This window comes from Neolamprologus brichardi, chromosome 7 (genome assembly GCF_056152115.1).
Source record: "Neolamprologus brichardi isolate AB-2024 chromosome 7, ASM5615211v1, whole genome shotgun sequence".
Classification (NCBI taxonomy): Eukaryota; Metazoa; Chordata; class Actinopteri; order Cichliformes; family Cichlidae; genus Neolamprologus; species Neolamprologus brichardi.
Genome location: NC_142110.1, coordinates 53,299,227 through 53,326,463, shown reverse-complemented (window position 1 = coordinate 53,326,463; position 27,237 = coordinate 53,299,227). Strand labels below are relative to the sequence as shown.

At 40.1% G+C, this 27,237-nt stretch overlaps 1 protein-coding gene across 20 annotated transcripts in view; it reads left to right on the top strand.

Moving 5' to 3' along the window:
- Positions 1 to 27,237, top strand: part of fnbp1b (formin binding protein 1b) — a 55,037-nt gene that overhangs the window by 13,856 nt on the left and 13,944 nt on the right. For 7 of the 20 annotated variants that reach the window (XM_087843843.1, XM_035910357.2, XM_087843838.1 and 4 more), the window contains exons 2-11: positions 5,182 to 5,297; positions 8,982 to 9,038; positions 9,379 to 9,526; positions 15,533 to 15,595; positions 16,815 to 16,919; positions 19,053 to 19,067; positions 20,654 to 20,782; positions 21,323 to 21,469; positions 23,929 to 24,120; positions 25,683 to 25,871. In XM_087843843.1, coding sequence (XP_087699969.1) covers positions 5,182 to 5,297; positions 8,982 to 9,038; positions 9,379 to 9,526; positions 15,533 to 15,595; positions 16,815 to 16,919; positions 19,053 to 19,067; positions 20,654 to 20,782; positions 21,323 to 21,469; positions 23,929 to 24,120; positions 25,683 to 25,871 — 1,161 coding nt within the window. Of the gene's footprint in view, positions 1 to 3,250; positions 3,639 to 5,181; positions 5,298 to 8,981; positions 9,039 to 9,378; positions 9,527 to 15,532; positions 15,596 to 16,814; positions 16,920 to 19,052; positions 19,068 to 20,653; positions 20,783 to 21,322; positions 21,470 to 23,928; positions 24,121 to 25,682; positions 25,872 to 27,237 lie in introns of those variants that run through there. The other 13 variants (XM_087843845.1, XM_087843847.1, XM_087843846.1 and 10 more) reach the window with 6 other exon arrangements.

Genomic DNA, 27,237 nt, shown 5'->3' with positions numbered 1-27,237 from the left:
TTTCTGTGGCTGCAAAATGATGAGCTAAATAACCAGGGGTGCACATAAGTGGTCCTACAGGTGCGCATTCGCTGTCAAAATAAAAAGAGCGCACAAGATAAGAAGTTGCAACGCGTGTTTGCATACATAAGATTTTCTGGAGGAGGACAGACATTTGTTTAGAACTCTTAAAGATGTCGAAGAAGCAAGCTCCTTTAAGCAAACACTTTGGTGTTCCTCCACCTCCAAAGAAATGTCAGAAGGAGTCCGAACCACAAAAGAAGCGTGTATTCTCGGAAAAGTGGTTGCCGGAGGTGAGCTGGCTTCAAACAAATGATGAACACACAGAGATGTGGTGCAGAATGTGCCGTGAAAATCCCAGCAGACAAAAACAGTGCCTTTTATATGGACGCAAACGCATGTTGCAACTTCTTATCTGGTGCGCGTCTTTTATTTTGACAGCGAATGCGCACATGCGGACCACTTATGTGCACCTGTGTAAATAACATAATGTTCTGCCGGGTGTGTTGTTGGTTTTCCCTCGATTTCTGAGGTGCCTCTGTTACTGGGACCAGTCATTTTAAGAAAGGCCCCCATTAGAACCCATGAGAAATGCGAGAAATGCAAGAAATGCATTATTGCTCAGTCTGCAATATCTTTCCCAGAACAAACACCAATTGCAAATAACATACTAAAAATAAACCTGAAAAATCTGTTTAGAACAGCGTACTATGTTGCAAAGAGTGAACTACCACTGGCAAAATTTTGCAGTCTTTGCAAACTTCAAAAAGCAAATGGCCTAGATCTTGGTTCCACTTGCCTCTTACCTGTGACTTCAGTGGAAATTTCAAATTCAGGATCTGACACAGACTGATTCATGTTCTACACAGTTCTTACAAGTTCATAGAAATTTCTGTTCAATTAGAACCAAGTATTGAGTTGATGATTGTAATTTTTATACAATGTTGTAATTTGTGTTTCAACAATTTTTTGATTAATGTTTTGTTTCCGTTACAATATTATACTTTAATGTATAATATTGTAAAGGAAACAAAACAGGAAACAAAACATCAATCAAAAAATTGCTCTCTTTTTTATTTGGGCTACTTAAATTTATTTTGGGCTACCAAAAACTGAAGAGTCCCTGCCCGAAGGGCTACCAGGGATTTTGAAAATTTGCGAGCCCTGAGATGAGTTGATGTGTTGAGAAAGCCTGTCTTTAAATGGGGAGCAAGGCAATGGCCTGGGCCTTTATTATTTGTGGGATTTCAAAAGTTGTTGTTCAATAATATGTATTAGTTCAGATTAAGTGGCAGTCTGATACCTGCACTGTAATCTTCCTAAAACGCTCAAGAATAACTAGAGTTTATGAGGCTGACCCTTATACAGATATGCATTAGTTTTCTTACAGCCCATGGACCACCTACGTAAATTTAGTAACTGCTAATGTTCCCTTTGTTCTCAGTTTGAATCTGTTTTCCATTTCCTGAATAATAAAAAACATTTAGTCACACAGTTATATTTATTTTCTTTTACAAACGACCACACTAGTACATGTGGCTCACTGACTGGGACGGTATCCTGAAAAAATAAGTGCAGTGGACCTGGGTCATCTCCTGAAGGGATTCCAGCATATTGGCTTTGATAGCAATAAAGTCAGGTGTCCGAGGCAGCAGATGAAAGGATGGTTGCCATAAGTTATTAGTACAAGGGGCAGTAGGAGGATTAATGGAATGGATTGTTTCAAATTTAATGTCTGTTACAGGTTTTGTTTGTATTCAAACCACTTTTGTTATCATATTCCGTATTTCTACTTGAATTTTTGTCGTGTTTTTTAGGGCTACGACTAATCACACTTGATTGAATTTTGGCAGTCATTCATTTAGTGTGTTCCGTGTCAAAAACTAGTTACGTTTTCACAATTCTGCAGAGCAAATGTATGTATTATATTGGCTAATATTGGCTTAGTTGACTGGTGTCGGTTTTTTGGCAAGTAGCATGACATTTAATCAGAGACGGTGAGCAATTTTAATCTGTTGGGTCACATCTATTTTGTGATTCCTAAATCAGACATGGGGAGACCTTGTCCAAAAAGAGTCAGCAGCAAGATACATAAGTCAGTCATATTGAGGTTCAGCTTCAGCTGTGCAGTGACAGGCCTATTTCTTGTTATTGTAATAAACAGTGTTGTGAAAAAGTCTATATCCATACTGGTTTACTATTTTTTTTGTATGTTTGTCACAATGAAATGTTTTAGATCATCAAACAAATTAAATAAGATAACACAAATGTAAACAAAAGGTCTAATGTCACACTTTTTCACACAGGGCTATATAGGTTTGATTTTTTTTCTCCCTTAATAATAAACACATTCATAATGTAGCATAAGCGTATGCTTTAAAAACTTTTTTGTGGCTGCTTACTAGTTCTTTAAATGAATCAGCGTCTTCAATGGTCTCATGGGATTAGCATCTCCGCTCATCACGCTGACACTGGTTTGAGCCGTCATCTTGTGAATCTGTGCACATGCATAGTGGAAGTTTTAAAGTTTTTAATTGAGCAGTTCTATATATGCACGTTTTATGTTCCTCTAACCACTGAAATGAAAGTTATGCCTGAGTATAAATAGAGCCTTCAAAATACCTGACCTTTTATTTGATGCCTGTCAAGTAGAGGTACTTACTTTGAAATATGTGGGGTCAAAACCTCCCAGCACAAAGGTCAAGTCTGCCCCACCTGATACCTTTGGGAAGTCAGTAACTCCAGTTTATCAATAAAATCAGCTTGAGATGCTCCTGTTGTTGAGATCATGGCAATACAATACAGGATTGAAAATGTGGTGTGACCTAATGATAAATTATGAGTATATGCTTGTGTCTTACTTTCACATAATGCATTTCTTTCTTTGATCGCACTCTCTTCTAATTCATAATTTATTAATACCCTTTTTCTCTTGTAGCCTGCAAATTGCTTGGTTGATGGCTTTTCCATTTTACTTCAGGAAGTGTCTCTTGATTCGTGTTCTCAGAATGACTCATCATTATCATGGATCCATTTTTTAATTTATTTTTTTATTTTTTTAAATTAGATAAATGGTAAAGTGAACAAGGTCACAATGTTTACAAGACCCCAGCAACGTGGGCTAGTCCCTCCTGTAATTTTAATCCCCTCGCATATAATCCCGCCTCTTCTGCCATTTCCATTCTTTTCATGACCCCTCCCTCTGTTTTTCCGCTCTCTCTCACTGTCCTCTCTCATCCCACTTATTCCACCTTACGGCTGATGGAGCATTAAGCCTGAATGCTGTGGGCAGCCATTGCTTCAGATTCAGAGCGTGCACTTGAGTGAGCCACTGCTGCGCGAGTTCCTCCCCTGGTCTTTCACATTCTTGCTGTTTCTGGATAATCAGGAATTACTTGCTTGAACTGGCCAGTTTCTGTTGTTATTGTGTAGAAGTGGGGGTTCATTGTTCCCCATGACGTTACCCCTTTAACTGTGGATATCTTGAGCATGGTCTTGTGGATGCCCTCTCCAAATTAACCACAGCTTTTTGGTGCTCTAATTTGGAGGACATCGGATGGACATTTTCTGGATTTGGATATTTTTGAATGATTCCACGACGAGACACAGTGGATAAGATGGTGCCCCTACAAAAAAGGGTAGTTATGTGTGCAGAGGAGGAGAGGAGGGTTTTGTGTGCATGATGTGGGTGCAGCTACGTATGCTTATTGTTTTCTGTTTTGTGGCCTGAATGCTGGATGTCTGTAATAATTTTCATAATGAAGTAAATATTGTTAATTGCTTTAATTGGAACATGGCGTCTCAGAGTGAGCATGTGCTTGGGCGATAACAACAAGCAGTGGATGGGTGTCTGAAAGTATAGACTTTAGGATTGATGAGGCAGAGTTTAATTTCAGTAAAAATGTGTAAATCTGTTGATTTCATCTTCTGCTGAGTGGCTCGTTGATGAGGAGTGATTGCTCATTGAAACTGACTAACAATGCAGAGTGCAAAGCTACCCCTCACCCCCACCCTTCTCACTCCATTGTTTTTGCTTGAGTAGCAGTTAATTGTGTGAAGGCTTGTTCAAAGGTGTGCAAGAAATTTTGATCACACTCTAGACAACATTTTGTGGCTTCAGTAAAGCTAGAAATATATTTTCCTGAAGTGTTTGAATATTTTGCACTTCTAACAAATAAGCCAGTTTAACACACCTTCTCATAGGCTACAATACACCTCTTAAACTTTTCATCACCACAACCACTTCCTGTGTCTAGGGTAAGAAAGCGCACTTTGTGGAGGATGTTCTAAAGTGCCCTGCATGGTTTGCGTTGAGAATTAGAAAGAACTTTTTGCACTGTGCTTAAGAGCAATTATCCGCACTCAGGAAGACTACCGACATGTTAGAAGAGAGGATGGGAGATTGTTGGAGCCGCACTAAGGTTGTCCGTGTCTTTTTTGTTGTTCATCTTTGGAATTATTTTGTAATTCTCTTGGAATTAAGCACACGATTGTTAGTGAAACTTTGCACGTATGTAAATCAATATTCCAGATGAAGGCTTTTCTTTTTTGAAGTGATGAATTTCAAGACGTGACCTCAGCCAACTAAAGGCTCATTTTTTCCTCACAAGTCATGAACGAATCATGAAGAATGAGTTCAGTCTGAACAGCTGTGTTTGGTTATCAGTAGTGAGGATTGCTGCTGCTGCTGCTGCCTGTTTTTACTATGAGCTCTACTTTTTCTCTGTGACAGACCACAATTTGAAATTAAATTAAGAGTAGCAAGGGGAAACTTGCTGGAAAATGACTCGGTGTCAGGAGGACAGTTGCAGGCTTATTCCAGGAAACACGTCCTTTGAAGAGTTTAAATCACAATTTAGGTTGTTTGAGTTCAATTACTCAGAATAAACCAATGCGTGGCCTGTGGGAAGCCAGATGAGCAGTAGTCTACAAATAGAAGTTAAATTTTAATAAACTTAATGATTAGCATGAGCAGTGCTCAACTGCAAAGGTCTTTGGTGAAAATGCAAGTGGGCCAGAGTAAGTGAGCAAAAGATCGACAGTAGGTCCCTTGCAGTGCCGTCATTGAACTGATTGAATCGTTTGTAATGCTTAACTTTCTTATTACAGTGTAAATGGCATTACAGAGTGCTTTATTTTCCTTCTTGAATGATGTAATCACCGTCTTCTTCTTTTCTGCAGGATCAGTTTGACAACTTGGAAAAGCATACACAGTGGGGGATCGAGTTTGTGGAAAAGTACACCAAATTTGTCAAGGAGAGATCAGAAATTGAAACCAACTATGCAAAACAGATTAGGTGAGTATTTAAGTTTACTCAGAATCACATTGTGGGTTGCAGAAGCAGTTGTAATAATGGTGAATGTTTTCCTCTTGATGACATAGATAAAAAAGACACACACAGAAACAGACACTACAGCAGGATTTGACCTACCGAAGTGCCCTTGAGACTGAATCTTAAACACCACATTTTGAAGCTGACCTTGACCTCTGGCCTCCCATAGGAAGAGGAGACTAAATGAACAATTCGATGTGGGAAACCGTGCATTGGAATACAAGTTATCAAGAAATTCTCTTATTTTCACAGCAGTGTTGTTGTTTGCCTGCAAGGAAGTAGAATTACCTTATGTAACTGCAGAACCAAACATGCAAGCGGAAGAGGTTGTCTATTCCCCTCCATCCTTTTTGTCTGTGAAGAGTCTGTCTGCTGCTTTGCACTCTCTCCTGCGTGCTGTCTGATTGTGTTGCTAGCTTCAGTTTCAGGCAAGAGGAAGTCAGGTTGTGGGGGAAGGGGGTGAAGCTTGTGTTTCCATAGAGATTACTAGGTATCAGCATTATCAACCCCAGGTCTGACCCAGATTTTTTTCCCCCTCCAATCACAAGTGTTGGTCCCGCCCCCTCCACTGTGTTTTGCTGCAGTCACTTATTTTTTTCAGGGGAAGTAGTGGGAGTGTATTCGGTCCTGCATTGACAGGATGCGCTTCACAAGACCTCTTGCATCCATGCACAGTGGGAGATACCCCCCAAATCCACAATCCTCCTATTTAAAGAGGCCAGGCAATATGGCTAATGCTTTAAGTATTGACCCCCACCCCCCAGTTTCACAGAATCTTGCCACTACCATTCCAGTATTCACAATGAAGGCCTCTGTAACACGCCCTGTGATCCTGTATGCAGACCTTGCCATGCCTGTTTCTTGATAATTAAGTCAGCTTGAGATAATAGGACTATCTGTCTGTGTTTATATGCATGCATTACCTACATATCTCTGTATTCATTAACTTTTCAGACCTAAATACGGACACATGCAAACAGAGGTGTTTTTTTAATTGGTGCATATAGTTTTCCTAACTATTAATTTTGTTCTGTTCTTTTCTTTCTGCAAATCTGCTAAGTAATAATGTTGAACTTTAAGTATTTAAGGTCCTCTTTTTTTGTCTGGATCATTTTAATGGCATGTAAAATACATTGCCTCAGTTAAATAAAATTAGTTAAATTAAAGCACCGCATTAGTAAAATAAGGTGGACCTAAGGTGGGCTTCTATTTAAACAAATATAGATATCCAATAATTCTGTTAGTGACTAGCATCTGTCACTGTGTGTTCCGCTCATCTAGCTATAGTAGGTTTATTCACCTGGAGGCTCTCCAGATGGTCCGAATGTTTTCAGGGCTTACTGTTATCTAGCATACAGATACACACACAGATATATGTGCATATCGACATGCTTGACAGAAAAGCTAAAATGGGATAGTTAGGACATTAAGACAGAGGTTTTGCGACTCATTGAGTTTTCTATTGTTTTCAACACACTGGTTCTTTGTTGTGGTGCTACTTGGCCATACCTCAGGACTAATTACCCTCTGTAATCGACGTGATTTGTGACATCAGGTATAATCTATTGGGCACACTCATGCTAAAAAAAAAATGCAGAGCTCTTAAATCTAATAAACTAATGGAACTAATCCTTTGATCTAGTCCTCCTTTCTCTCAGCTGTGTTGTTGGGCAGATTTTTAAGGCTCAGAGGTAACGTCTTTCATCACAGTAGACAACTTGACAAGTCACAACAGGAAATGCACAGGTGTATTTAAAGACATTGCTTAACCTTGTGCAAGTTAATAGTTATGGTTTAACTTGCTGGGTTGCATATGAATTAGTTTTTTAATTAAAAAAACAAATTCAAATGTTATATCTGGGTGAACAAAGACTCACATTTTATATTCCTCTAGGCCAAAGGATTAAGAGAGAAAATGTTTGTCAGATCAATAAGCCTGCAGAAATGGGCCAATTATGGGGGAGGAATCATCAATAAGTGAGGCCACAGTTTTAATACAGTTGCAACAAATGCAATGTGAAACATATGAAACACTTTGCTTTTCTAAAGAACTGAATGCCATGTATGGCTATAAGTCTACTTTACACCATTTCATCACCATACCAACCACACTGCACTAATCCACGAATAATCCTCTTTCCCTGAATTGGTGTAAACATGCACAATGCTTCAGTGTAGTCATTGCAGGGGCAGTGCATTAATGCCCCACCCTCCTCTCCCCTAGAGTCCAGTCTGGAGTAATCCAAATCAAAGTGGGAATAAAGTCTTGCTGAAAACACACTGGTAGAGGGAGAAAATGTTATCAACTGCTTCAGAGATTTTGCCTCAGTAACTGTACAGTAAAATATGGAGACATATCCTCTTAAGTTGCCCCCAACCCCATTTAACCATCCTCATTTAAAGCTAGTTGTTACCCTAGTTTCAACACATTTGCTAAATATGTTGCTGAGTTGAGTGGGACACATACAGTCTGACACGTGGCTTCTGGCTGTGAGTGAATGAATGAGTGAGTGGGAGCTAGGGCTATAATTAGAGGTTGGGTGAAAAGGAGAGAGAGATAGGCACATAGATCTGCCTAGCAACAGTGCAAACACCACTGGAAAGTCGTGTGGGGGATGTGGGTGTGAGAGAGCTGGATGGAGTTCATGCAGACCCACATTATATCTTTCTTAATACATTTATTATTTATTTCGGCATGAATTAAGCAAGCTCTTGTACAAGCTGAGGCATTTAGGTCCCATCACTGAATAATCTGCTGGAATCCCAGATCAAACACAGTCACCAATGACTGTAATCAGCTCTTTGCATCAGTTTACATTGACATGGTGTAATAATTTGGACAATAATGCCACCAAAGGTTCATGACATTAGACTGGAAAATTTCACTTTTTCAGTTAACAAATTTGTGGCTTTTTCCTTTTGGTATGTCTTTTTTTGTTAGTCCACAGCTTGGATATTCATTTTTAATTCGACAACAGTTCCTCTAAATTAGACAAAGGATCCTAAAGGTGCAAGCACACAGTGTGCTCAAATCTTTCAGAACATTGAGTATGTTATTATGATTTGGTGACAGAGTCCCAGTTGGCTGATAATGAGTCTGCCACAGTGTCTTTATGAAACGAGTGACATGATGTACTGTAGCCTGCAATGCATCAGGTTGCTGGGCTGCATGAAAGACAGTGATAAATGCTGCTGTAATGACATTAAAGGTTGTTATTTGTGTTCCACATACAAAACTAACCATGCATCTATAGTTACAACCATGTTTTATTTCTTCTTTACGCATCCCTGTTCACTATATGTTTCATTTTCCCTCCCCCTCTCGGCCCTGCTCTAGTCACATACTGCTAACATACAGCCAGAGTCAAAACAAGGGTAATGGCTGCTTTAGAACAGCTTTATTCTGGTGACTGGCTCTGCATGCATACTCCTTAAGGGCAATGATTTATGACATGAAGAGAGAGACCGTAGCAGCAGGAGCAGAAAGCACTCTGCTGGATTGAATGGTGTACTTGAATGATCCTTTGGCAGGTCCATAAGGGCAGTGTCAGGGAAATATAATGGCAGGGGTGCACTACTGGTCTGAAGATAGGGCTCTTTGTAAGAGTTCCAGTAAGGAATATCTGACTGGAATCGTTTTCTTTACAGGAATCTATCAAAGAAATATCAGCCCAAGAAGAACTCCAAAGAAGAAGAAGAGAGCAAGTAAGTTAAATGATGCTGCATACGAGGTAAAAGGAATGCTGTGAAATTTTGAGGTGGAGAGAAGAGCCACCAATTTTTTAATGAGTAGAAATCACTGGAAACATTTAATAGAAACATATAAAACATAAAGCATCATTTAAATGGGGATTTGTTATGTTTTTTGCTGTAGTCTTGTATATAATTGGCAGATATGAGAGTGGTATCCTCTCATTATCTCTGTATTTAAAAACATTTAACTATTCCTTTTACTTGTTCTCACAGAGGTTGTTTTCTTTCAAAAATGAGCCATGTTTTTGGTAGCCATGTCTTTCCTCTGACTTCATTTCCTGTGCCCCACTAGGTACACCTTCTGTCGAGCCTTCCTAACAACACTGAACGAGTTAAATGATTACGCAGGTCAACACGAAGTTATTTCTGAGAACCTGACATCTCTTATCATCACCGAACTTACGCGCTACCTACAAGAACTCAAGGCTGAGAGAAAATCGGTGAGAGCTTTTGATATCGGATCTTTGGTTATTTTCTTTTTCTCGGTATTTGATTTCTGTTTCTTCTATCCCTCTGTTCCCATGCCATAAAAAACAAACTTTGACTTCAGACAATAGGATATGTTTAAGGAAAACAGACACAATGGGCTTTTTAGCAGTGCTTCCCCTTTGCATGTTCTGTTCTCTATGAACCGAGGTCATCACAGAGTAAATATAGATACACCCAAAGGCTCACCAGAAGAGCAAAACGTGACTGAGTGAGTCCTTTTTATGGAACACAGTCTTCGTCTCTCTGTCATTACACACTTATTCCTTCTTTTAAACCAACTAAATATGGGTACACCACATGCTATTCTTAAACATTTAAATCACTTTTATCATTACCATTATAAAGTGATTAGAAAGAGTGGTGCACTTGCATTGTGTGATGCATAGAAATAAAATCCATACAGGTGGTGGAAGAGCAGAAAGCGAGAGAGAGGATGAGACCTAGCCACCTGGGAAAGTGTTCTGAAAATCTTTCATGAGCTCTTTTGTCTTGGAAGTCCTGCTGGGGGAACTGGAGTGGAAACCCAAAACCCGAGTGCTGCTAAAAGCCTCAGTGACCTTTTTTTAGATTGCGTTTTCATTCGCACAGGCACAGACATCAAGGCTCCTACATTTATGTGGACCACATCATTAGTGATCATAATGAATTTTAAGCTAAGTTTTAGATGGAGATGCTACAGAAAAAAACAGGAATTTCCCATATTTGCAAAGAGAAATCAAACACCCCCAATTCATTTTTTACTTTGGTTTAGCCTGCTTCACACAGCAAAGATCACATACAGACTTCAGATTTGTCTCTTGTTGTAAAGGTTGATTAGAGAGACTCCTGCTGCTCGCAGGCTGCAGAATGTCACTTTGACCCCACTGTTCCTTCTCATCTCTCTGCACAGTTCCTCTTTTTCTACTCTATTTAATTCTTAAATATATCTGTTTGTCCCTTTTTGATCCTTTCTCATCCTTTTTACCCATTCTTTTCTTTAGTCATGTGTCTTAACTAAAGAAGCCTAAAGCAGTATTTCTTCAGTTAGCTAGTACTGGGGGTTCCCCTTCATAGCATAGCCATAAAACAAGTTTTATGGCTATGCTATATCCCCTGTCCAGATCAGATAGCTTGTTCTGTACAGAGGATCATTTCATCTAAATTTATTGGGTTTCTCATGTTTTGTACAGTGTCCTTGTAGAGTAAATTTAACCTGTTAAGCTTCCATTCATTTAAATGATTTTGCATTGAGATTCAAAAGCACATTCATACAACTCCTGAGTACTGGGGTGTGACTTTGGCTTATTTTAAGTGTTGAAAAGCCTGCTCACAAAAGCAAATTTCCAGCTACAGAAAAACATAGCACTACCAGAGAAAGTGATGTATTGGGTGTTGTTTGTAAAGCCCCCAGCTTCCTATCATCCACTTTTTTCCCCTTATTTCTAATCACTACTCAGTGTCCCCTCTGCAGCATTTTGTTTGTGTTAGACAAAGCCGTGTAGGCAGACCCAGACAGTGGGATTAGAGGCTGAAGCTGGCCCCTCCAGGATTTATAGGAAGCTTATTGCGCAGGTAAAAGCCACATTACAAACCCGGAAATGAAAAAAAAAAAATCCTCATTAAGTTCTCATATGGACTTGTTTTGTAACTTTCTACACTTCCCCTTTGCTGTCTTCTTGAGTGAATCGCTTGCTAAACTCAGCTCGGGGTGGCATAAGAGGTGGCCAGCAATGTTCTCCTAAAAGGTTTAACATAGCAAATCTAGGTGTTTTTACAAAGGTAGAATCACATTTTATATGCTGGAGTAAAGCTGTTGTAAGCACAGTAAGAAATATTTTAAATATTTCACAGTTATGACAACCTACTTTCTTGTTTTTGCATTGCTTAATGTCTTAAAGTGTAATATGAAATGTTGAAGAGGGGGCAGGGTTAATATGGGATGAAGACTCTTTAAGTCTCACTGGACTGTTTGTGCTGAGGAATCATAATAAGGTGTTCAGTCAGCATACTGCTGTCCTTACCGGGTCTCTGACCACAAGGCTTAACTGGCCTCTCTAATGAAGACTGCTGAAGACCCTTAGACTGTGCAAGACTTCCTATAACTCATCATAGGTTCCCTTTTTTATATAAGTATGTGACATATTCAGCCAGGTAGAAAATTAAAAAAAAAAGAAAGACACTAGCTCATTTAGCTGCAAAGACCAGAAAAAATAGCATTGCATTTAGTGGAAAAGCAATAGATATTAGGTGCTTTTGTGCCAGAAAATATCATCCTTGTTGTTCTCGTTGAGGCAGGCAAGAAAGAGAAATCATGGTAAAAACAGTGCATCACTCTGGGCTGTCCTCAAATGCCTTCTTGTGTTGAGTGGAAAAGCAAATAGGAAGGTGAGAGGGAGAATTGATCGTTGGATCTTCCAGTAGTCTCTGCATGCATATATCAATCCAGAATGACTTCAGTATAAACAAACGCTGCAGTACCACAAGGTTTAAACTGTTGCCTAATGGATTCGACATGAGGAGAAACGTCCCAGTGGAGCTTTCATAGGGTTTAATCATCTCTGTCGTCTCTAGAACTCCACACAACTTGTGGCTATTTCCAGTACCTAATGATTATATGCATGCTGACAGCTGTATGAGGTTGCAGGTTCACATTCCTATGACCCAAGTCAAGTCAATGAATGAGTAATATATCATATGCACAGATGTGCATGTGCACATCTTGACTCAAGTGAGCTTAAAGATGCACATGTTAAGCAGTAAAGAGGTTTTCTCTTTTACGTGTCAGAGAATACAGATTTTTACAGTGGATAAGGCAGCTTGTGAGTGCACATCACACTCAGCTCAGCCTGGAAAAGGATGCCAGTAAAAAGAGGCATGTAAGGATCATGGTTGTGAAAACCCAAATCTCTGTCCTTAGATGTCTCGTATCTTTGTCAAGTGCTATGGTACCTGGATGGCATTAGATAGTCTGTGTCGCAGCATGAGGAATTCCTTTATTTATAAAGGATGTGTCACAGTCATGAAAAAGCATGTCTACTTTCCATTATTAAGTGAATATTCAACTTTGATCTTTGATCTCATATTATCTAATCCCACTTTTATTAAACTTTAACCTCCTAAGACCCGAACTCTTTCATGTCATGCATTTTTAATTTCTCTTTGCTATTTGGGCTGATTGGGACCTGATGAATGTAAAAACAAAGAATTACCAGATTTTATTTTATTTTTTACCAGATTTTTGTTTCTGAGAGAAATGAGATCCACATATGAGGATGTTCATTTTAAAATTTAATAGAACAGTGGCAGTATAATGTTCTCGTAAGTGGATATCAGGCCCTTGTAGAGCAAAATTTAGTATTTTGGTCTAGACAACCCAAAATGTGATGTTCACATATGTGGACTCCAGGTCCTAGGAGGTTAAATACGAATGCAGTAAAAGGATGAATTTTGGTTCAAGAATTTTTTAGGCCTTTTTTCTCTCACTTGTTCTGTTAATGGAAATGGCTTGAGGTCACTGAACTGCTCTCAAATGTCACTGCAGTCACATGCTGTTATTGATTAGCATGAATGGAAAAAAGATGACATGCTCATTGAGTTCTGAATGGGCTACGAGGGATATTTGTATCACTAGGGTCTGTTAATTTAAACACTGAGAAACCAGTACGGCAGAGCATCTGCTTTGATCGCTGCATATGTGCCGTTCCAGGTGGCTGATGGCTCTTTTTATTGTGTTTGAAAGTAAAACTGCCCCATTTGTCCCTGTAGTCAGTAAATCTTCATCCTCCAGCAGATCTTGTAAACCTGATGGAGCTGTTTATCGCAGTTTGTTTATCTCCATAGATATTTATGTTTTTTTTTAAAACCAGATGATGTGCATATTTCTTTTTTATAAATGTGGTTATAGAGGTAAATATTTGGTTGAACGAATTCTCCATAGTAACAGTGATGTCATACGGTCTGTGAGCTTGTGTTGTGTGGAGAGGCTTCACATTCACTTACCAATTACCAAGAATTACTTTCAGAGTACATCATTGAAAAGTTGGTGTTATTAAACAGTTACCTGCAGGTCCTGGTTAGCAGATTAAAAAAAAAAAAAAAAAAAAAAGGCTAGTTAAATGTTGCATTGTTGGGAGCTGACTTTAGCAGTTCCACAGTGTCCTGTTCTTTTTTTTTTTTTTTTTTTTTGTAACGCTCAAATACTTCCTCTGAAACACTGGAACACTTCCTTATTTTACTCAGCTTCCCTCGAAACTTTGGGAAATGGGAAGTGTGAATGCCTGAGGTACACCAGGTTGCATTCTCACTTACTACTCTCATGTCATTCAAGTAAGATGAACTTTTAAGCCTCCTGCATCAGTTGTAATTTCACATCTCTTGCTTATTTAATCAGAATACCAACTTCCTTGTGATTCCCAAGCACTGAAATACCAGCAGCGTACAAACAGCAGCTTTCTGTTCTTTATAATAGCCTGGGTCCGTTATTGAATAGCAGCATCGATATTCAACTCAGCTACTGGTCCCAGCTTCCGCAGTCTGCGTTACTATGGGATACCACATTAATAGTCAAGTCCCTGTGCCATTTTCATTTTCATTTGATTCTTTTTGAAGTCCTGTGCAGATTAATCTTTCTGTCAGCAGTTAAAGAAGTATTTGCATACTTTATAGCTAATCGCAATCTATTAAAAAAAATAAAAAGTTTAGATTGTACCCTTGTGTTTGCAGTTCCAGGGGATTTGGCTGTGATCCACACAGAGCTGTAGAGGGATGTGCTCTGTCGTCGGGCCAAGTGCACGTTAGTAGGCTAAGCGAGGCCATGTACAAAAAGCACAGCGTATTTGCTGTACAAGTTTAGACTAGCAGCTGCCACCTAGTCCTCTCCAATATGCTACAGTTGACATTGCCAAAATCCTTCATTGTGTGTTTGCCTCTAAATAGTTTCTATCATTTAATTCATGCCTTGTTCTCTGTAAATTTCTATTTTATGTTGCTTCAGCTGCTATTTTAGAACTTCATCAGTTAGCCTTTATCTGTTTCTTATTCTGCCCACTTTGCTCTGTCTGTTACTATCATGTTTATTAATACTGTTTTTTTTTTTTTGGGAAAGTACAAACTTTACCTGGTAATGGCTCTAAAACAGTTAGGGGAATACCAACATGATTACTGCTTTATCAGACATCAGAGCTGTCACACAGAGAAAAGGGGGATCATCAGACTAATCATTAATATTGTTTGTAGGTCACAGTATTGCACTGTTTGACCAACAGAATTTCCCTCATCCAACAGTAGATTCATGCTTTTAGTAGTTTCTTTCAACACGCTTTCTAATAAGCTGTTTAAACTTCTTCTTGGTCTTATGGATATATTTTTTAACCATTTCTGGTAAGAAAAAAGTAGGATTTAGTAAGTTTTTATCAAATAATATGCATTCTGTATTTGCATGACCCTCAACAGAGAGCAGAGAGGACTGCTTTTTAAAAACAGAAACCTTTGGTGCACAGCTCTGCTATGAGCATGGTGTGACTTTAGTGCTTTGTGAAAACAACTCTGTGTACAGTATCTTTGACTGGTTTTATTTTAATGATTTTACTGTTAACCTGTTTTTGTCACTGTTACACACTTTCTCTGGAGCTGTGTTGGCACACCTGTGGTGAGCCTGTGGTTAACCTTTCATCAAACAGACTTTTAGCCTCCTGCTCAAGCTTGAATATATCTCTGAGCGCTAAGCTCGTGGGTTCTATGGTCGTAATTTTTAGAGTATGTACAATACAGTGTCTATTTGAATTTGCACTGCTTCCTCAGTTGACACTAATACCTCACTGTCACAGTGTAGGAACTATTCATAGTGGTTAAGGATTACCTCATCTAATTTGTAAACCTGACTATATCAAAGACATGTTCATCTGATTTTAAATCCCTTGAGCTCATAAATAATATGAGAGAAATGAACAATTCTGTACTTTGTCTGTTTTCTCTTGTAGCACTTCCATGATGGGCGTAAGGCACAGCAGCACATTGAAAGCTCGTGGAAACAGCTGGAAGCAGTAAGTGAACCTATTTACGTGCAGTTCCACAGTTGTGCACTAGTTGCAACAAATACATACTGAGCTTGCATCATTTGCAACTATAACATTATGAAATTATAAATGACTAAAATAAACCATTTTTTCTGGATCGCTTGTCAGTTTCTCTTGGCTAGGGAGCCAGAGGCACTTCAGATTTTAGTGGCAGCCTAACCCAACCTAAAAATGAGTGTAACACAAGATGAAAAAAACAAAAAAAAAAAAAAGCAATACTTCTTTGAACAAACAAATATCTGTTTCTTTATGAACGATTTGCTCCAGGCATTGTAGATCATTCCAGTTATTTCCCAGGCGAAGAGTTGCTACCAGTCAGCAGTAATAAAGTAAAATATATAAACCACATCATTATCAAAAACTGCCAGACATGAGGTGTTAGTGGGAAAAATGTAAATCAGCAGAGGTCCTTGTACAGAAGAACCTCCTGTTATGTCCTAAAATCTCAGTGTACATTTTTTTTTTACATGCGGTGAGGGGGACAGAAGTCACACACTGTAAATAATAATAATGACATCAGATGAATTGATTGATACACACACTGCCTGAGGAGCACCTAGTACTGAAGACTGAAACACTGAAGTATAATGTAAATATCAGCTGCTGGCAAGATTTTAAGTACATTGTTTCTCGTGTTGAAAAAGTGCAGGTCCAGGATTTCTGTTTGTATTTGTTTAAGTAAAGAAGCTCGAAGAGAAATTGCACAGAACACTACTTCTTATCTCTGGCTGGCCCCTTTGACGGGGGAGAGAAAGCGTGTGAGAGAGATGCCTTGTCCTCCTCAAACTTCTCTGTGCACTCAATGGATACCATTGTATGTGAGGCAGATAGGCATAGTTCAGAGTGCACACTAGCCCAACAAACACTGATTGTTCAGTTAGAGGGGTCGAAAGAGGGTTGGATGAATGCTTGTTTTTCTGTACACAAATGACCACTATGAACATTTGTTTAATCTGCAGACTGCAGACTTTAACAAACCCTGTTCCTGTGTCAGTTGACATAAACTGACCTCTGCTGCACACAACGCCAGGCCTTAAATGTATTTGACGTACACGTACACATTATGACGTCCATTACTGTGCTTATTTAAAAGTCAAGTAATATAGCGTTCTGCTTTAGCTCGTGGCAGGAATTGACTGATGTAATGTGTGTGATCTCATTAAATCATTAAACCCTCTTATTTCAGAGTAAAAAACGGTTTGAGAGGGAGTGTAAAGAGGCAGAAAGAGCACAGCAGTACTTTGAGAAGATGGATGCTGACATTAACGTGACTAAGGCTGACGTGGAAAAGGTATGTGTTGTGTCACCTCATATCCAATGAGCTTGCCCTGTACCCTTCATGCTTAACACGACTGCCTGGGCTTCTCACCCTCCCACCTAGCAACCTTTTTGTCACGATTTTCTTTTCCACGTATTCCCCCTTTTATGCCCCAATCCTGAGTCCTCCTTCCAATGAGCCCAAAAGACAGCAAAGACTGACTGATGACATTCTTGATGCCAGGAACTGTGCGAAGAAGCTGGCATTGTCCCAGCAGCACAGTGATCTGCTGCTAAACAAAGCTGATAGCAGCAACAAGTCTGTATTATCTATGTAGAACAGCCACCAAACATCTTTGTTTAGTATAAAAAGGTTTGGTTCTGTTATGTGTCTTTCGGTTTATACATGTAGGTTTTTTTTTTTGCTTTTTGACTGTGAAAAACTAAATACGTAGTGTGCTGCTTTAGAGATTATATGTCCTGTTCAATAAATCATCACAAGGAGCAATCATCCGATTCTCAGAACTTGCAGCCCACAGTCTCCTGGGCCCGTAGCTGATGTCATTTCCTGTTGTCATGACCAATTAAAAGAGCCCTCAAAATCTCAGACCCACACAGCTCCCACGCCCGCAAGGCATCATGGGTCGGCAGCGCATGTTCCTGCTGCTTCATCAGCTGTTGGAGCAGAGCTGAGGCTCACAGTTGACATAGTTCAGACCTGATTATTATGCAAATATAGGCTGGAATAAAGAGCCTTTCTACACTCTGGACATGCAGCCAGAGAACTACAGTCATCTTAAGACTGCTGGAAAGACCCGGCACAGCAGCTCAAGAATCTATTGTTGAAGCAGGAGTTGCTGTACTCATATTAGAGTTATGTTTATTATCACACAAAATTCATAAATTACACACGATATTAGCAAATGAAAGGATCATTTGATTTTCACTTTTTTTGAGTTTAGCCTGTTTGTAAAGTGGGGACATAAACTGTGTCATACTATGCCAGATTTTTCACAAAATAGTCTTAATCTTAGATTATAGGTACATATGCAAGCAATGTTCATGAACAGTGTATGAACCGTAGTTAACTGGACAAACCCATTAAAACCACTGATATTGCCCTTTTATTTAAATACATCTCTCACATTACACATCATTTAATTGTGCTTTAGTCCTCTCCTAGTCCTTCTCCTTTGGATCATTTGGGTGAACTTGGCTTGCTTTTTTACTTACTCGTGTTTCAGTTGTACAGAAATGAAGAATTCGGAATAGGAAAACCTGAAAGATGATCTTGTCAGCGTCTTTCTAGAACAGGTACTTTTCTTCCAAAAAGTACAAAAAAGCAGAGCTTAGTGTTCTTAGTAAGATATAGAGTATAGCCATTTAGACACTTGCGTTATTACATTTGCTGCAAAATACATACACAGTTTAATAGGTACCCAGATGAAATGTCACAACCACAGCTTAGTTTGCATTTTAGTCATAGTGAAAATTGTTGCTCCGTGAGGAGGTTTGGGGTGAACAGATAGGTGGTGGCATGGTGGTAGGAAAAGCAGAGGAAGAGAAGTCATGTGTATTTTGACCTGTCCAAATCAGTATTTTCCAGCTAAGTTGGCTAAATATTTAACAGAGATGTATTTTGAAAGTTCACTTCAACTAGATGCTTTTGTCGGTCATGCAATGCCCTTAATGCAAAAGAGCTGCTGTTTGTCGAGCTGGAGTTTTGTGGTTTTAAGCACAGCTGGAGCAAACCTCTAAGTGTTCTCTCTCCACCTCTGGCAAACAAATCCCTGAATTAGGGGTTTGGATTTGCAGCCCAGATATCCACAAACACAGTTACGGTTCTTTGAGGGACCCCCGGCCCTCACACACACTGACAGACTTCCCTGTTGTGGATTCCCCGTCATAAAGTATAGGGATGCAACATATTACCTTCCTCTCAACTGTTCAGCCTCTACCAGTAGCGGAGAACAGCAGCTTAAAATCCCACTACTTTAGTGGTGATCGTGTTTGTTTATTCTGATACCAGCTTCCTTTTTTTAGCAATGATTCTCGAGGTGGTGCAGGAAGTGCATCTATAGCAACTTCTTGTTTAGCTGGAAACAGCTAACAATTCTTTTGTGTGTATGTGTGTGTTTGTAAATTTATTTTATGCCATGCCTTGAAGCGAAGTTTCCATAAGGTAGGTCCAGCGAGCAGAGAACCCGTATCTGTCGGAACACACACTGTCTCGACTTGTGTCTCGATATACACATGGTCTCCTGTAGAGTCTGACACATAGCCTCAACCAGGTCTGTTACCACGCCCTGTCCTGTCTGACTGTGGCTTATCGCGTTGTCTGCTGCTGTACACTTTCCCACTCTTGATTTTTATGTGTAAGAAATATGAGAGAAAGGCTGATTATGCTAAGGCAAACCTTTATAAACACTCATGCAGTTTCTTTGTGTTCCACATCCTCATTATTTCATCAAACTCTTCTTTAAAATCCACATTTGACAGCTAGATAAATAACTTGAAATGTGTAAATATGTATTTATACCCATTAGTCACTGCTAGCAAAACGGGTAATTTCCAGAAAATGACAACAGGATGTGATGTGGCTGCAGGCACAGCAACTCGTTTTGAAGCACTGGCAAAGTTACCATGGTGATAGCGCGTACCCTCATTATTTCTAAACACATTCAATACACTTTGCATGCACCTACACTTGCAAAGCACATACGCTAAATGCATGCTCACATGCTGGCGTTTAGAATTTAAACTGCTGGACTTCCCCATGTGCTTTTTAGCTTTTCTCTAGATTTCACGTTCCTTGTCTTTCGTAGGCTGTGTGACTCACAGCCAATCATTTTCCACTGAGGTATCATTTGTCATCCCTCATGTGCTGGAAATAATGTACCTTTGTATCTGACGTGTGTCTCGACTCTGATGTACTGTGTGTGTGTGTGTGTGTGAATGTGAGTAAATGAGTTAGAGATACTCTGCTCTTGCTCTTAGATCGGTGTGTAGGTGAAAACTGGATGAAGTCCTTTAAATGTTTCCTCTTCACTATGAGAGATCAGGGTTATGTTTCCTTGGCTGGCTCATACAGTTATACAGCTGCTCTTTTTTCTGTGTAGCCTTCAGCAGATTAAATGCTGATCACAATCACAGGTTCATGAGGTAACTCTTTGTTACAGATGACCCATTGAAATCAGTATTTATGTGAGGACGGCCTTAGGTCTGATGGAAAGAGGAAACAGATAGGAGTACTTAGCTGCACGCAACACTAACGCACATACACACAACCTGCACAGGCTGTCTAGCTGAGATAATCTCATCTCCATCTGCTTAGATTCGTAATAGGCCTCTCCTGCAGCATTTCTGACTGCCTTCCTTCCTTCCCTTAGACTAGCTTAAAATAATCAACATTATCGACAGCAGAGGCAGGCCAGACGGGGCGGACAGAGAAAATCCAAATCCCTCCATTCTGCAGCCTGTGCAGGCTGTCGTCGTCTTCTTTATTTGTTTGTTCTGCCCTACATATAATCTAATGCCAAAGGCTGTTGCTGCTTCACAACTCTGAATTGCACCTTTAGATATGCATTCACAAGCTCTCTGTGAATATGTGTGTACATGTGCATGCATGAGTGCTCATACACAAATAGTTGACTCATTTAGGTTTTTATGCTCTGGCTGTGTCTGTGGTCTGTTTTCATCAGGGGACACAAGGTTAGTGAAGAGAATGTGGTTGTGATATATGTGCTTGTGTGTGTGTTTTTTCTTCAGGCACGACAGCAAGCTCAGATGAGGCACCAGATGGCTAGTGACAGTAAGAGCGAATACGCCGCCTACCTGGAGAAGTTCAACAAGGAACAGAATGAACATTACTATACAATTATTCCCAACATATTCCAGGTACATACAACAGCTCTACAGTGTATGATTTACCTCAGCTGATTTGTCATAAAGCTGGTTTTGGTTCATCAGTGTCACCATTAAATAGAAATGATTTACTCTTCCCACATGAGAATATTAACACCTTTTCTGTTTTTTCTCACGTAACCAATGATTGCACAGTAATGCACGATCTTATCTTGTGAATTCAAAGTTGTTTGCAACTCGCTACACTCAACCCCCCCCTGCAGGTCTGTTGCTAAAATTACATTTTTTGTCATGCAGGAAACACTGACAGAAGCAAGCAGTCCTTATTTAAAGTGCAGTTATTTTTGTCTTATTTTCATCTTACAGTTACAAAGTTTGTGACTTTGAATTCACTGTTTTGTAAAGTTCATGATTTTTGAGCACTCCCATTTCCAGTGTTGTTTGGTCTGACCAGCCTTTGTTGCTCAGCATCAAAAGACAGCACTTTGAGATAGATTAAAGGGTTTTTGTTTTTTCAGTCAAACTCTACCCACACTTTTGTTTATGTATAAATATGCTTGTATCGAACTGTAGAAACTTCAAGACATGGAGGAGAAAAGAATTGAGAGGATATCAGTGTGCATGAAGACATTTGCAGACGTGGATCGCCAGGTGCTGCCCATTGTGGGAAAATGTTTAGATGGCATGACAAATGCTGCCGAGTCCATTGAGCCCAAGGCTGTGAGTATCTGTCTATTTATCCATCTAGTCAATTATTTCCTTGTGGTAACAATACTAATTGGCAATAAATCCTATAACCTTGAAAAGCCTGTGTATTTCCCTTTAAATGGTGCCACAATAGTAAGGAAAATGCATTTGTGGGTTGAGTATCAGAGAATGTGGGTTTTGCTAATGAAAAACTTGGAAGATCTTTTGGATGACTGAAGTCTAAAGAAACAAAACATACTGGCAATTAAACAATTTCTTCATTTAACAAACAGGGCCTCGGTAGCATGTGGAAGAAGCATATACAGCTGCTCTACAGCCTCTCTCTGTATATATTATAATATCTGGGTGGTCGTTATCCTTCAAACTTGGGTCCAGCTTGGGGGTTACTGCTCCATTACCATGGAGACCACTCTTACCTTCATCCTGCACATCTTCTCTAGCTCCTCTCTCAGCCTTTGTTACTTCTTGAGCTTGCTGTGTTCCTTCTTCCAGATGTTGCTATCACTCGGTATAGCTGTATCTGTCACTACAGTTGTCTTCTCTGCTTGTCCACCACTGCTATGTCCAGTTGGTTAGCCATCACCAGTTTGTCTGTCTGTATCTGGAAGTCCCACAGAGTTTTAGCGTACTCATTCTCAGCCACCCTGGGGGCCTGGGGGGGTTATCCCATTTTCATCTTGAGACTTCCAGGCTATACTGAGCAGAGATGTTCCTGTATACTATGCCAGAAAATTGGTTATGGCATTCCATATACGCCGTGCCTGTTAGCATCTTGAACCCCTACTATTATATGTTGGATTGTCTCAGGAGCACCTCTGCACAGTCTGCAGCCAGTATCTGGCCAGCTATATATGTATACTATACACCTCTTAACCAGGTTTTGGTTAACCCATCACTGTATGGGGGTTATTACTCAATCAGCCAGTCTATCACTGACAACCCACACAATCTCAATTATGCTTTTCACTGTAGTCCTCCTTAAAGGGGTATTACACTGATATTAGACAGAAAATTCCATTAATCCCTCAACAGATGTACTTCACACCTGGTGAAAGCAATTGTGTAATATGTGTGGTTTTGGAAGGAAACTTATAAAGACTGAAATAGTAAGAGTGATTGTGTCATTAGGATTATATCCATTTTAGCTTTAGGATTACCATTTCTGACAGAGCTGCACACTGGGGATGTGAAATCTGAAAGACACATGTATTTAGGAGCATTTATCAAGTGAAGGCCTTTTTGAAAATATATTAGGAAAAGTTACAGAGAATTAGGCCTTTAGTCTTTCCTTTTTGGCTACTCTTTTTTTATTCAAATATGTTTAAAGTGGATCTGAATAAAATTCAAACTTCAACACCGTTATTTTTTACCTTAAAGATGATGAATGTCGGTTAACAGACATGGTTTTTAGTTGAACAGAGTAACACAGAGTTAGGTAGCCTAACTCTGGTAAATGGTAACAAAGGCTAGCTATGAGTAGCTGTAAAGCGCACACATTAATGTGTTAAATCTTGCCCCGTTTCTAGTCTTTATGCTAAGTTTAGAAATCTGGCCAGCTGCTGCGGTTTCATATTTCATAGGCAGATGTGAGAGGTTTATCAGTCTTGTCATTTATCTCTCCTGGAAAGAGAACAAGGCAGTTTCTAATATGTCAAACAATTCCTTAAAGAAAACGTAAACCACAGATTAAGGTTGTGTCTCATTGCGTATAGTTATCTATTATTTAAATAGGTAAAAGGAGAGCAGTATTTGCCTGTGTTTAAAAGTGTGATATATTGAGCTGTCACATGTTGGCTGCCTGCTGTATGACAAAAAACCCAAAACCAGGGATCACATAGTTTGTGTATGTGTAGCTGTGTATGTGTGTGTCCTTGGCTAGGCTCCAGGAAGATGACTCTGTGCTGGAGTAAACAACGGCAGGGAATAACACATCACATGCTACTTTTCCTCTGGCAGATACTCTTCCTCTTTTCTTCTTCTCTCACATATGGAGGACACAAGAGCAGATCTTTGACCCCCTGATCCTAACTCCAACCAGACCCTTTGCTATTATCAGTTCAGATAGCCTGGTGTGCACTGCAACTGATGAATGTGCTTCTTCCTGTGTCTGAGAAGCCTGGCTGTATCCCCGACCTCAGTGTTTGCTCATAACTCCTGCCTGACAGATTTAGGTCTTTTCCTCTTTCTTCTGTAGGCCACAAACTGAGTAATTCCAGCTTCTCTTCTTTCTTGACACACTCTTGAATTGTTATCAGAGAGAAAGTGATATAAACAGCTGAGTCACCGGGCCACATTTGTGTTGCATATAATCACCAGACCAATGATGCTCGAGACATTCTCAAACAACAAAGACCCTCCCTTTAGTTATTGTTTGGTATCTGAAAAGCTACTTTGAAAAAGTCGTTGACGCAATTAAAGAGGTTCCAGGATTAAGAGTTCTGCTAACTGCTGCAACTGTCGTCTCTCACTAGGACTCTAAGCAGGTCGTGGAGTCCTTCAAGTCCGGTTTCGAGCCCCCGGGAGATGTAGAGTTTGAGGACTATGGCCAGGCCATGAAGAGGACAGTATCTGAAACCAGCCTGTCCAACACCAAAGAGGGAAAAGAGAAGCCTGGTGTCAAGGCCAAAAGCAAACTGTGGCCTTTCATTAAGAACAAGAACAAGGTAACATATGAATGAACACCTTACTCAAAAATCACTGCTACACCCAAACGTATTGCAAAACATCACTAGTTGTGGTGCAGTTTCCTCGCCTGGAGCTCACTTTGCACTTTCGGGAGATTTATATGGGCTGGGATGGAGGGATATTACAGGTCCCATTATGTTTGTTCTTATGACTTTTAGTGGCTGTAGAAATATGTGTTCAGTGTTTGTAGTGTGTGTTACAGTCTTGGCGCTGATTCTGTATTAAATTTATATATTTTTAATAGATTTTTTTGACTTTTGTTCACTATGTTAACTTCAGAAATTTATTGCTAGTTCTCTGTTGTTATTGCCATTTTTGTTGTTATTATTTGCCACCCGTTTCCTCCCCTGGCAATCACCCTCACCGATTTTGGAGCCTCCCTTTCATAACACACACTAATATATTTCTACTTTTCACTCTATGAACGGACTCAAGTGGCAGATATTAACTTCCTCTTGGATCTGATGTAACAGTCTTCCCTCAGTACTTTTCCACTGACTGATCATCCTTGAGTAGCTTCCTTTAGCTTCCTGTGTCTAAACATCAAGACTGATCTCTGGCTGTCTTATGGGCTGGTGGCACTGTTGGTATTGAATTAGAACAGAGTGTGATTGAGCAATCGTTTGTGAGTGTGTGTGCGTGTGTGTGTGTGCACGTCTGTGTGGGTGAGGGAGAAAGCGAGTTTGTGCAATGCTACATGAGAAACCCTGGTGTGCAGAAAATGATGCAACCTCCCAAAATTAAGGCAAACTTGTAAAGGCAGAATTTGGGAGCACAGTGTACAGAGAGGTATTTACACTGTACATGCACACAAGGACACATGCATGCCAACAGAAACACAAAAACACTATTGGTTTACAGAATGAAAAAAAAAAGATCTCTTAATCGCGCACCAGTGCATGTGCAATGTGCATCATGTGGTATCCTAAAACTCATCACTGCTTCACTCTCTCTCCTTAACTGCTGGTTGATGAATTATGCAGTCAGATGTTTTAGAGCCGCAATAAGCAATTAGATTAGGCTGATGATGGCCTCAAATTCAGCAGCTGTTATCCTCGGGGATGTGGTGAATTACTCGTCTTAGCTGGCATGTTGACGAGGTTGGGAAAGTAACAAAACAAAACTCAAACGGAGGTTTCTAAAATGGAAGCCGGCATGCGCTTTGACCGAAACTCTTCGCTGTTTGCTTTGTGCATCTGCTTGCTTTAACACGTTTGTGCGCTTTCTACTCACTCTGGTCATTTTGTTCTTTTTAATTCTTTAATTTTTTTATGTTTTATATGTTGAACAGTTTATTTTTTCCCACAACATAACTGCTACTCTGGGTTTGACATCCCTTTGGTTGTCTTTTATGTTCCTTTGGGTTTTCTGTTGCGTGTTTTTAATATTTGTAGGAGGCTTATTTATTTTGTTTTGTGTTCCCTCCTCCTTTTCCTCCTTTGTCTTTTTTCGTTGGATTCTCGACCCCTTCTTCTTCTTCTTCTTCTTCTTCCACGTTTTTCCTCTTCCTCTCCGTCACGGCTCCCTCTCTTATTGGTAGCTTATGTCCCTGTTAACGTCCCCCCACCAGCCCCCACCTGCCCCCCCAGCCTCATCCCCACCCTCACCCTCTGCTGTTCCCAACGACCCCCAGTCTCCCAAGCAGCACAAGGAGCCCCTCTCCCACCGCCTCAACGACTTCATGGCCTCCAAACCCAAAATGCACTGCCTCCGGAGCCTGAGGCGAGGGGTAAGTGTGTGTGTCCAAGCCAGCTTTGTGCCTGTGTTTGTGTGTCCGTACACCTGTACCTGAGCTCTGTGGCTGCTACACTGTATGAGTGAATAATCCAAAGACGTGCTGAGCTTTCTTGGATGGTCATGATGGCTACAGCATCATTATTACTTCTGTTGCCAGTAACCGATCAAGTGTAAGCAACGCGACCTCCAACAAGTGTCCCACCTTCACTCATACAGTGCTCAGCTTTTGTGCTTCTCTAGCATGCTTCTGTAGAGCATTACCATCACGTATTGACTCCATGGTATGTGTCCTACTCACCAACAGTCTCTTCATCTTGTCCCTTCATTCTTCAGATTAACTGTGCTCACAATGACAGTCCCTCTCTACCACCTTCCCCTTCTGACAGAAACTAAGGAGCCTAAGCAGTGTTGGCAGTCGCATGAAGACTGCATTTGCTCCCTGTGCTCTTCTCTGCAGTCTATGCTGGAGGCAGATTGTTTTGGGTTTTGCACGTGCTAGGAACCAAGAAGGTTAAACCTTGTATGAATCAAAGTATGAATAAAGCGATTGGTATGGTGGGAGAGTAAGTTTAGACAACTTCCTGAAGGATGGTTTTATCAGCACCTCTCCAGTGCCCTTGTGTGTGTCATCACAATTTCTGCTCTAAAGTCCAGTGCGTGTTTTGTAGAGATACAGGCGACAGTTGCTGGGGAAGGTCACAGCATGCTTTCCTGCCCTTTCTTACTTCACTCTCCAGTTGTCCGTGACCTCAGGAATGGGCTGTTACTCCCAATGTTCCTTCCGGACTCCACAAATATCGTTTTTTTGTTTATGCTCATAATTTGAAATGGGAGCAGTTCAGAGTAAAAACATTGGTTTGAATTGGTGCTAACATGACGTCTGAAAAGGCAAAAGAACAATGTGTTGCAGTAGTGCAGTGTGTGAGTATCGAAGAGGAAATGATTAAAATGAGGCAGTGCAGAGGGAAGTGCGTATTTTTTTCGAGCAGGTCTATCAGGAAGTGCACGTTTCTAAAAGCGGATGTGTTGCAACAGCTCATGAGAAGACTGATAAAAAGAGTTAAATCAGATGCATTGTTTTCAACTATGCACAGATTAAACAGTGAAGTTTGACATTTCATGGTATAAGAAAGGCTGAATAAAGGTTTAAAGGTTAAAAGCTTTATCAGACCAGAAAGCCTTGTGGAGATCTTTAAATTCATCAGTACTGCTTTCCATTCCTCACGAGGGTGCATTGAATTGATCTGTAGGTGTTTTTACATCTAGTGGAAGTTTATTTTCTGTGTTTAGATGCTGGTTGATGTAGATTACCGTGTTAAAATATTGCTTTCTTTTTGGAATAAATCTAATAAAACATC